General features: G+C 36.8%; 1 protein-coding gene across 10 annotated transcripts in view; it reads right to left on the bottom strand.

Annotated features, from left to right (window-relative positions):
• CADPS2 (calcium dependent secretion activator 2) overlaps window positions 1-12028 on the bottom strand; it is a 618469-nt gene that overhangs the window by 458329 nt on the left and 148112 nt on the right. For all 10 annotated transcript variants that reach the window (XM_037056497.1, XM_037056495.1, XM_037056499.1 and 7 more), the window contains exon 2: window positions 7742-7855. In XM_037056497.1, coding sequence (XP_036912392.1) covers window positions 7742-7855 — 114 coding nt within the window. The remainder of the gene's footprint in view (window positions 1-7741; window positions 7856-12028) is intronic.

Here is a 12028-nt window from a genome sequence, read left to right as displayed (position 1 = left end):
TTGCAGTCTGGTACAACCACTATGGATAACAGTATGGAATTTTCTCAGAAAACTAAAATTGGACTTGCCTTTTGACCCAGCAATTCCACTGTTAGGAGTATATCCTAAGAACCCTGAAACACCAATCTAAAAGAACCTATGCACCCCAATGTTCATAGCAGCACAATTTACAATAGCCAAGAGTTGGAAGTAACCTACATGCCCATCAGTAAACGAAAGGATCAAAAGGCTATGGTACATTTACACAATGGAATTCTATGCAGCAGAAAGGAAGAAGGAGATCCTATCCTTTGCAACATCATGGATGGAACTGGAAAGCATTATGCTGAGTGAAATAAGCCAAGCGGTGAAAGACAAATACCATATGATCTCATCTTTAACAGGAACCTAAACAACAAAACAAACAAGCAAGCAAAACATGACCAAAGACACTGAAATAGAGAACAGGCTGACAGAGACCAGAGGGGAGAGGGGAATGAATCACACAGGAAAAGGGGAAGGATTCACAGGAATAAGTATAAAGGACACATAGACAATAACTAAGGTGGGGTGTGGAAATGGGAGGGAGGGGGGAGCACTGGGGGGGTGGGCAAGGCTGGGAATATGAGACAGAAAACTGTACTTAAACAATAATTAAAAAATAAATAAAATAATATCATATTATAATTCTGCAAAAATATAAAAATAAAAAAATAAAATAAAAAATGCATGATCATTTCAGTGTATACTTTAATTTAGAGAAACTTTAAATATCTAAGAATAAGGAAAAAATAAGTAAAATTTACATATATATACACATGGTCTATTATACAGCTATTTAAAACCATGCTTATGAAAATATTTGCTACTAAATAATGCTCATGATGGAATACAATTTAAAAAATTAAAATGATTTTGGTTTCATATGTACAAAAAAGAAAAAACAAACTGTTAAAAGAATTCTTTATATATGTTGGAATTATGGGTGATTTTTCTATATTTTAAACAGTTCAGACTGTCTTTTAGAACAGTTTTAGAATTTAGAAACTTTTATTTTGTAACTATTTTTAAAAGTTCTCTAATATAATCATACATCACTTCGATTAAAATGTGTCCCTAAACTAATATCAAAGTAGAAAACTTCTGAATGCCAGAGTTCAAAAGTGGATTTTAAATAAAAGTATGAAGTAAAAGGGCCAAAATTGGAGCTCAATATTTTAAAATTAACTTGACTAATTTTCCCTTTTACAGGAAATGTGAAAATAAACACTAAACACACTTAAAAATTTCTGTGAAGGTATTCTCATTCGTATCATTAACAAGTAGAAATCTTAAAAGCTGATGGTGATGATGGTGAGTTTAAGACTTTTTTCAACACTTAGGTAATTTTTTTAAAGATTAAATACCTTTGTTACTCTCATCTACTCTTTGGAACCAGAAGAGAACATAAACAAATGGAACTAATAAGAACCTATACACCCTTTCTGAAAAGTTGTGAACAAAGCCAACCATACCCAAAAAAAGAGAAAAAAAGCTCCAACATCATTTTTTGCACAATAGCAGAACTTGAATGTTTCCAAAAACAGCTAGTAAGCAATTATATATATTGTCTTATGGAAATCTCCAAGAGAAAGGCAATTTACTTTCCCACATACCTGTTATAAATCACAGTCATTGGTTATATATGAAGTCTGCCTGAATTTTGTGAAACAGAAGCGGATACTTGGAAAGTAACACACTGTAATAAACCTATGTTTACCCAACCACAAAATCAACTGAAGTTTCCTAAATTGAAAAACAAAAGCAAGTAAAAACATATGGCTAGAAGTAAAAAAAACAAGTAGAATGAGTGTCCATTTTATGTCTTCCTCCAGACAGTGAGTTACTTGGAGGGTCGTGGGGGTGGAACTTGAAAACAATTTTTTAAAAAGATAAAGGTACAGAAGAATCTAACAATAATTAGCAACCATAAAATTATCAAGGTTATAACTGCTAACTTTTATTAGGTAGCTATGTATGTTATTTGTCATTTCTTTCTTTTGTTCTTGTTCTGGTCCTTCACTACCATTTTGTCTGGCTAGTTAGGTGATTTAGATGGTTGGCTCTAATTTATTCTCTAATTATTCTAACCTTATAAGAAAAAATACTGATGGAATTTCAAGAACAGATTACTTTCTTACTGTTCTTATTATTTTATGGGCTAAGACATCCTATAAAAATAACACAATAGAAATTATATTGTCATATAAAATCATCATTATCTTCACAGCATATGCTCCTTCAAAACATTTTGAATAGTATTCACAGCAAATATTTATTGAAACTGATAGATAATAAACATACAAAGACACTCATGCTCACACATCAAACTGGGCATCACATATACAAAATCTGTCCAGAAGGTATCCAGCCATGTACTATGAAAAAGAGACATTTATTTTAAAAAAATGCAAGATAGAAGAAACATTGTGTACAGGGCAGTGGTGCCTAAGTCCCCTTCAAAGCAGGCACCTTGGGGCCTCACGCACTTCTCCCAATCGCCATCAGCTGCCTCATTGTTTACTGTCAGTTTATTCTTTATCTCAATGTCTCTGGTTATATTTTCCTTGCTTGTTTGTGTTGCTGATTAGGTTTCATTATAGGTGAGATCATATAGTATTTGTCTTTTACCACTAGGCTTATTTTACTTAGCATAGTGCTCTCTAGTTCCATCCATGCTGTCAAGAAAAGTAGAAGGTGCTTTCTTTCTGCTGCATAGAATTCCATTGTGTAAATGTATCACAGTTTTTTGATCCACTCATTTACTGATGGACACTTAGGTTGCTTCCAGCACTTGGCTATTGTAAATTGTACCACTAAGAACATTGGGGTGCATAGGATCTTTTGATTTGGTGTTTCAGGATTCTTAAGAGTATAATCCCAGCAGTAGAACTACCAAATCAAAAAGCAGTTCCATTTTTAGTTTTTTGTGAAAATTCCATACTGCTTTCCACAGTGGCTGCACTAGTCTGCATTCCCACCAATAATGTACTAGGGTTCCTGTTTTTCCACAACTTTGCCAGCACTTGTTTGTTGATTGTTTATTATGACCATTCTGACTGGTGTGAAGTGGTATCTCATTGTGGTTTTAATTTCCATCTCTCTGATGGCTAGTGATGCTGAGCATCCTTTCATATGTCTCTGGGTCTTCTGTATGTCCTCCTTGGAGAAGTGTCCATTCAGGTCCTTTGCCCTTTGAATAACAATACTTTTTGAAGTGCTTCGCATAGCACCTGGTATAGTTGTATTCAAAATCACAAGTGTGAAATGACTGTGACACAACAGAAAGAGTCCAGTACACTGGATTCACTTTTAACTAAGCTGCTTATCAAATATATAACATTGGCCAAGTTATTTAACATCTCTGAGCTTTAGTTTCTATTTATGGGATTCATGGGTAGTAATATTTACACCCTTTCTCATAAAGAGATATTGGAAGAAAAATTAGATATTTTGGTGAGCTATAAAAATACTACCTAAGGCAATAATACTACCACTATTATTAGTCACAGCAAAATACACAAAAGTATCAAAAAGAAGAAAATATTGAAAAACAACTTTTTCAACTTTCTTCCAAAAAAGCAACTTTTGTGGAGAAAAAATTTGAAAAGCAACCTTTTAACCACCAAAATGTACTTATTCAAGAGTTTCTTGAGCACTGATTGTGTGCCACCTTGGAAATAACTTCCCAAATATTAATCAGAAATGTAGTCTCCATAAACCTATTACTAATATCAAAACTCTTAATGGCACTTTGAGGTTTGCATTAAGACAAGTTGGTTATATAGTCTCTCAAGTAAATCCTGCCTGGAAATATTAACAAAAGAAATGAAATTTGTTCAACTTTGCCCACCACCTCCCCAATACTTACATCTCTCTGTAACAATCCTAGCAAGCAATAGTCTAATTCCATTGGTTAGCAATCTACCAGTTTAAAGAGCATCATCTGGGGGGCTTTTGAAAGTATAGGTTCTGAAATTCTGACTCAGTAAATCCAGCAAAGCGCTGGGAGGTGTCTGTGCAGTGTGCCTCCCAAGTGACTGAAGTGCAGCCAGAATCTGAGTGCCAATGATGGTGCAGTCACCAGTCCTTTCTGCATATGGCCAGTGCACCAAACTGCAATGGTATCAGGGTGAAATTTTCCCCACTTTACTTGTCATCTTAATCCTAATTTTAATCTTGGGACCACATCCAACACAAGCCTAAAACTTCTCCAGGCTAAACATTTCTAGTTCCTTCAAGTAACCTAAAAAATAATATATTTTAAACCTGATAACCCTAAATTGTCCTTATTTTTTAAAATTTATATAGCATGCCCAGAAGAGAACACAATCATCGTGTAGAATACAATAGGGGTACTCTCTCCTTCATTAGAGTTACAATATTGTCATTAACACAGCTTAAGTGAGCCTTCCAGGCTTCCTAACATTAATGTGTACAGTGCCATAGCATATTTACCAAAACCAAAATGAGCTGTTTTACTTCTGAAATCACATCTTTTTAGATAAATTACTTTTTTTGTTGTTACTTTTCCTTTTTTTGCCTTGAACTATTTTTTATTTATTTTAAAAATATATTTTATTATGCCATTACAGTTGTCCTACTCCCCCTTCATTCCTCTCCACCCTGCAAACCCCCCCCACCATCCCCCCTTTGTTTATGTCCGTGTGTCACAAGTTCTTTAGATTCTATATTTCCCATACTATTCTTGGCCTTCCCCCTGTCTATCTTCTACCTACCATCTATGCTACTTATTCTCTGTACCTTCTCCCCCCCATCTCCTCCTCCCACTCCTCTGTTGCTAACGCTCCATGTCATCTCCATTTCTATGGTTCTGCTCCTGATCTAGCTGTCCTCTTAGTTTGCTTTTGTTTTATGTGTGGTTGTTAATAACTGTGAGTTTGCTGTCCTTTCACTGTTCATATTGTTTATCTTCTTTTTCTTAGATAATTCCCTTTAACATTTCATGTAATAAGGGCTTGGTGATTATGAACTCCTTGAACTTGACCTTATCTGAGAAGCACTTTATCTGCCCTTCCATTCTAAATGAGAGCTTTGCTGGATAGAGCAATCTTGGATGTAGGTCTTTAAATTTCATGACTTGGAATATTTCTTTCCAGCCCCTTCTTGCCTATAAGTTCTCTTTTGAGAAATCAGCTGACAGTCTGATGGGAACTCCTTTGTAGGTGACTGTCCCCTTATCTGTTGCTGCTTCTAGAATTCTCTCCATTTTAATCTTGGCTAATGTAATTATGATGTGTCTTGGTGTGTTCCTTCTTGGGTCCAACTTCTTTCGGGCTCTCTGAGCTTCCTGGATTTCCTGGAAGTCTATTTCCTTTGCTAGATTAGGGAAGTTCTCCTTTCTTATTTGTTCAAATAAGTTTTCCACTTGTTGCTGTTCCTCTTCCCCTCCTGGTACCCCTATAATTCGGATGTTGGTTCCAGAGAAGTACTGTCTAAAAGAAGTAATTTGTCTAAAGTAATTTGTTTAAAGATGTCCTGGAGGTTCCTAAGCCTCTCATTTTTTTTGAATTCTTGTTTCTTCCTTCTTCTCTGTTTGGTTGTTTCTTTCTTCCTTCTGGTCCACTCCCTTGATTTGAGTCCCAATTTCCTTTCCATCACTATTGGTTTCCTGTGCATTTCCCTTCATTTCAATCAGTTTAGCCTCCATATGTTCTTCTAATTTGTGACTAAAATCAACCAGTTCTGTGAGCATCCTGATCACCAGTGTTTTGAACTGTGCATCTGAAAGGTTGGCTATTTCTTGGTCACTTAGAATTATAGGCTCTGTGGCTTTGAGCTGTTCTTGAGTCATAATCTTTGGTCTGTTTGCACCTGTTATGTATGAGGGGTGGAACCTTAGGTATTCACCAGGGTGGGGCGACCCAGTGGGTGAGTTGTGATGCTGTACATTGGGGCGGGGTCAGAGAGGAAAAAAAATGGTGCTTTGCTCCTCTCTCTCTCAGATTTCTGTCCCCTCTGCAGCTTCCCACAAGCAAATTGGGCCCTTCTGGTGCTGGTTCCCAGGTGTGTGGGCTTGTGCACCCTCCAGGACCCTGTGTGTCTCTCCAAGGAACTCTCTGTGAGCCTAGGAGCCTCTCCCGGCACCTCAACCCTGAAATTCTTTCCAATTGGTGCTTTCAGGCTCTAATTCCCATCCCTGGGGCCCTAGCCTGAGCGATCTATCTCACTGTTCACTCCTTCGCTTGGTTTACCTGCCTGTGAATGTGTGACCTCGGTCAGCCAGCCGCCCTGTGCCCTCACTGGGTCCGCCAGTTGCCACCCCATGCCTGGGATCCGCCAACCCCCTCCACCTCCACTCCTGGGTCAGTCCAAGGAATGATCTTTCCTGCCAGACCCTGCTCCGCCACCGACTCTGCCCCTCTTACTGGTCTGGCTGAATGGTTCATTGTTGTCACACTTTCGTACAGTTCAATTTTCTGTGTTTTGGCTGCATTTTTGTTACTAAAACTTCATTGTTTTGATGAAACATAACATCCCCTACTTAAGATGTTAAGCTCCTATATTTGTTGAGATACTCTGAGTCAAGATCCATTTAGATAACATCCACTACCGCCACTAGATTCATGCCATACACATGTATGTTAAGCAAGATATCTATACTTGCACCCAATTCTGCAAATTCAACAGGCCAAAGCTTAGGGTAATATAAGCCTCCCTCAGGGTGCATTAAACAACTTCTGATGCATACTATCAAGGATTTACCAACTCAACCAATTATCTGTATATCCAGTTACTCTGTTTTTCATGTAAAGATATTATTCCTTTTCTCACAGAAGGTGAGACACACTGTGGCCCCACACAGTTTATTTTTACTAGTCAAATACATGTTTGCACGTTTTGCTTCTTCAGTTGAAAGGTACACTGGTATCCAACTCGCGGCCTGTTGGCTGCCTGTGGCCCAGGACAGCTATAAATGGAGCCCAACACAAAATCATAAATTTACTTAAAACAGTATGGCATTTTTTGGTGATTATGACACAATGTATCCAATGTGTGGCCCAAAACAACAATTCTTCCAGCGTGGCCCAGAGACACTAAAAGGTTGGTGTCTCTGGCTATCTGCACAAAGGAAGGAATCCATCTCCCAAATAACTCTGAAACGCTTAGGAAAAAAATAAAACTCTCTAAACCTAACATTGACTGGCAACTCACTGAAGCAGCTAATGACCATGTGTGAGAACTGGTGCTCATAGGAAATCTGTAGAGAATTCCTGATGAGTCACACACTGAAATGAGAAGAAATAGCAAGGTGGTATTGGTAGTATTATCCCTTCAGGAAGAAAAGAAAATTCAATTTATCCTCATGAAATTAGTTACTGGTCTTAATTATTATAAAGCTTAGGTAACAAAATGGCTCAAGATAGCAATTTACTATTGAAATACCAATTTAAAAAGGATAAGTTAAATATGTGGACCCACAGATAGCTATATTCAGCTATATCCATCACTGCCAAAATTTTTTTCTAAGCCATTTACTTCCCCTCAAAAGATGTGAATAATTTCCAATTCTGTTTATCTCTCAAAACCAGGCTGTGAAATCAGTTTTTAAATTTCAAAACAGACTTGACAATGCTTTCAGAAAGGTTGCAAACTCATAGCCTTTTTTATCATTCCAGTGAAATTCTAAAAATGGGAAATCCATCTTTAAAAATCTTTAATAAAGCATCAGTATGCCGAGAACAAAGCTCTTCCCACTAACCTCATAGTAACTCCGAACAGCGTTGCAAAATGCTTCATCAGCTACTATCTGGGTTTCCCCATTGAGGAAGGCCTGGAACCGTTCTTTCAGTAACTGCAACTGTTGTTTGTTAAGCTATAAGAAAAAGAGAAAATTTTGCCAATTATGAAATGTAATGATTTTAAAAACTTGTATTTGCTATATGAGTATTGCATTTGACACTTAGAATTAACTTTATGGTAAAGAAAAATAAAAACTTAGAAGTCCTACTATTTGTAGTTATGGCTCAGTTGTAAAACATTTTCAATTTACTTTCCCATATACTCTAGAATCCAGACATTGCACTGAAACCCAAATTTCTACTCCAGGTGGAGTTCCTATGACTATTACCCCGATCTGTTTGTAGAGGCAGGGGAAAACTAAAATTTGGATGAGAAATTAATTTGTGCAAAATTGCCAGCTGTCCCAAACAGAGAGGACAGAGAATAAGAAATCTTGGGGATGACTGGACTACCATCAGCCCCGGACACGAGATAACAGGCAGGAAGCCCACAAAGGACAGGTATTCTGAGAAAGAATCCTCCAGAAAGGACATCTGTTGGATGCCAAAAGTTTGGATTCCATGAATAAATAGGAACTCCAATGACTGAGTTGAGATCAATAAAGGAATGATAAGGAGGAGACAAATCCAAAAGAGAAGAGAGTTGCAACAGGTGAGCAGTGAGTGCATCTTCAAGCACTTTGAGGAAAGAGCTGGAAGAGCTGTGGCAACCCAATCAGGGCAACCCAATTCCCTTGGCTTGGGTCTCACTATTATTATTATTGAGGGTGGGTTAGACATGAACTATGACTTACCAACCATGTCTAGTCATCAACTACAATGAGAATCAGCTACTTAATTCATAGGACCCAATACAAAATGAGAACGAGGAGCCCCTTCTTAAATACTAAGAATTTCAGGTATGCAACAACAGCATTAAAGAAAGCCTGGGACCCTTCTGAGCACAGTGCCCTATGCGACTGCACGGGGTCTTGCCCATGAAGCCAGCCCTGACTATAGGATCCAAACTTCTCTGGAGGGAGTGCACATCAGGTCATGCAGAAGCATTTTTCAAAATGTTTAACTGAAGAAAACCACAATCTTGCAGATAAAACAAATCCCCAAACATATAGGAACATGACAGGAGTAATCTCTCCATATCACTTGATCCTCACCAGACAATTAACTCATTCAGTCTGGATACTACACAGAGATGTGAAGCATTTGGAAATACACTGAGGAAAAAATGATTAAAAAATTAGAAAAACTAAACAAAGTGGTATGAGTTGGCTTCAAAAAATAGGCTGATTTGAAATAAGTTTAAATCAGTTCAAAAAGTTTAGACAGTTTGAAAAGATACTGTCACTGGTAGTAACAGACCAATAAAGAAGTGTCCTATTGTACCCCAGTGTGAAAACCTTTTGCCCTGAGCAGTGAAGAGTGGCCATTCCAGTTCTTTACTAAGGTTATGGCCTCCATTCTAGGGAAAGCTAAATCAAGCTAAAATGCAGAAACATCACCACTATATTGCATTCTCCATTTCTATAATACAAGGAGAATACAAGCAGGGACCTGTTGTGTGAATGTAAGCAAGACAATGAAGTCCATGACGTTAGCTTTCTAAGCAGGGTCCAGAAAAGGGACCAGATGGAAATAGGACAGCAACTGCTGAGAGCAAGACAGCTGAGAACACTTCAGGTGCCAAGCCCTGGGAACTGCCAAGAATGGCTTCAACTTGCAAACCAACAGTCCAGGCAAAATAATGGGAATATCTGTAGGAATAACAACGAATTGGAAAGGACATTAACTATCATATGCCCTGATCTGCTTACTTGATAAATAAAATAAATGTTTAAAAACCAGTGGATTTCTTCATTCAATTTTCTTTCAGCAGACTTTATATTCTTTAAACATTCCTCTAAGTCTTTGTAATTTCTAGTTTACCAGTGTGTAACTAGCTATTGCATTAATAAGTTACTTTAGGTGATTATGGCATGAAAAATTCATCAGTACAAATCTAGGAAAGGGGATTTGAGCAAACCACCTCTTTAGAAATGCCTATGTTGGTGCAGTTACAAGACGTGCCAGAGGCACCTGGATAGATATGAGGCTTTAACTTTTTAACAAATAAAAATTACTGTAGTTATATTCAAGACATAAAATGTCAACAAACATTACAGTGATATGCAAACACCCAATAATGGATACTTTATTAGTATAGTAAAGAGGTCTATATTTCCATATAAAAATAGGGAGAAAAAAATGAAATTTAAAATCTAGCAGTAGGCATAGCTGTCAGAAAGTAGAATTCCTTTAAATGTTTGCATGATCAAAATAAGCTATTATACACCAACAGATAGAGACCAATGGAATACACCCAAGAAATGGATACAAATATAATCACACATGTACTATGAAATACCTTTATTAACACCTAAAGTCAGTTGTAAAAGATGGTCTAACGAGTCAATGGTTTTAGAATAACTGAGAAGCAATGCAGAAAAAAAGTTAAAGTGGAGTATAACACATGCAATTACAGTGCCAATGAATAAAAATTTTTTCATACAAAAAATGAAACTGTAAATTACTAAATGAAAAGAATGGGAGAACTCCTTTAAATCCTGGTATGAGAAAGACGTTTCTAACCATGAATCAAAATCCATGTCATAAACTTAATTGCATAATAAATTTAGCATGGCAAAAAATGCCATAAATAAAATCATTGGAAAAGACTGGACAGACAAAATAGATATTTACAATTCACATCATAAAGAGCTAATTTTCAAATTCATAGATCCTAGATATGAATAAGAATGTTACCAATAATCCATCAGAAAAATGGACATACTGAATACATTCAGAAAAATGACTCAAACTATGAAAGCCTAACTTCACTCATAACCAACAACTACAAATTAAATCTACATGAGAGGGGAAGGATTCTGGGAAGACAGTGGAGTAGGAAGCACCAGCAATGTGTCTCCAACAAGAGCCGGAGCAGTATCTGTCTGATATAACTATTATGTCAGACAGATATAATAGTTATATATAGGTCCTCTGGAGTCTACTAAAGACTTGTGATGTAAAGGGGAAAGCTTAACTGGAATGGCAATTAATTTGGGTCAATTTTAGCTCTTAGCAGAGTTGCAGCTACCCATCCTCCAACCCTCAGCTCTGCAGCAGCACCCCCCAAAAAAACCAACAACCTAAATTTTCATAAATAGAGAACTAAGTAAATAATATGACATTCAAACAATGGCAACACTATTAGCTCTTTTAAAAGAATGAAAAAATACATACATCAGTATTATGTACTGATAAGATCTTCAAATTATCTTGGGGAAGAAAACTAGTTACAGAACAGTACACAAAATAAGCTACCCCTAGAAAACAGGCAAAATCAGAATTTGTATTTGAATTTGCTTCCAAATTCAGACAGAAACTATGGCAGGGTGGCAGTGGGAACTGGACAGATGAAAAATACAAGTAAAAAAGATTTTTCAACCTATACCGCTTTATTATTTTAGGATTTAAATCACAGGGCCCTTTTAATCTATGCAAATTTTCCAAATAAGCTATAATAGCAACTTTGCATATCTGTAAACTCAGAATGATTACAATGCATCACACACAGTTTAAATCTGATCACCCTGCAAGGAGGATGGACCAAAAAAAATGGACTTTTTCAATTTTCCTTTCAAGTAAAAGATTTCAATTTACCTGGATCCTTTCATTAACATTTCAAGTCTGATGATTTCTGAGAAAGGTATATCTTTTTTTTTTGAGGGGGGTGCTTTAATGTGAATTTTTTGTTTTAATTAAAATGGATATCCATCAGAGGGTGGTGGTCTACCAGGGCAAATGTGTTAGAGCATGGCACAGATGAAACGCAATACCAGCATCCTACATGAAACTAAACGACAATGTCAGAAACACACCATGGACCACACACCATTGTAATTAATGTACTGATTTTTACACAATGCATACCAAAGTCTCTCAGCTCCATTTGAGCCTATTAAACTAAAACACACAAACCTCTTACCTTCTTACTTCACAATGAAGCCAATTCTAATTTGGACAGCTATAAAGAACTAAAACCTGTTTCCCTATGACTTCCACACAATCCTAGTTTTATGTAATCTAAGATAAAACAGACTCTTTCCTTTTTCAACATAGCAGTTCAGAAACTTGAAGACAGGTTCCGGGTTATTTATGATAAATAAATAACCTTCTCCTTCCCAAGTAAAATTTTTCCAGTTCCTCCA

Source organism: Sturnira hondurensis, unplaced genomic scaffold (genome assembly GCF_014824575.4).
Source record: "Sturnira hondurensis isolate 20B ecotype Veracruz unplaced genomic scaffold, ASM1482457v3 Scaffold0008992, whole genome shotgun sequence".
In the NCBI taxonomy this organism is placed as follows: domain Eukaryota; kingdom Metazoa; phylum Chordata; class Mammalia; order Chiroptera; family Phyllostomidae; genus Sturnira; species Sturnira hondurensis.
This window is presented reverse-complemented; position numbering and strand designations above follow the sequence as displayed.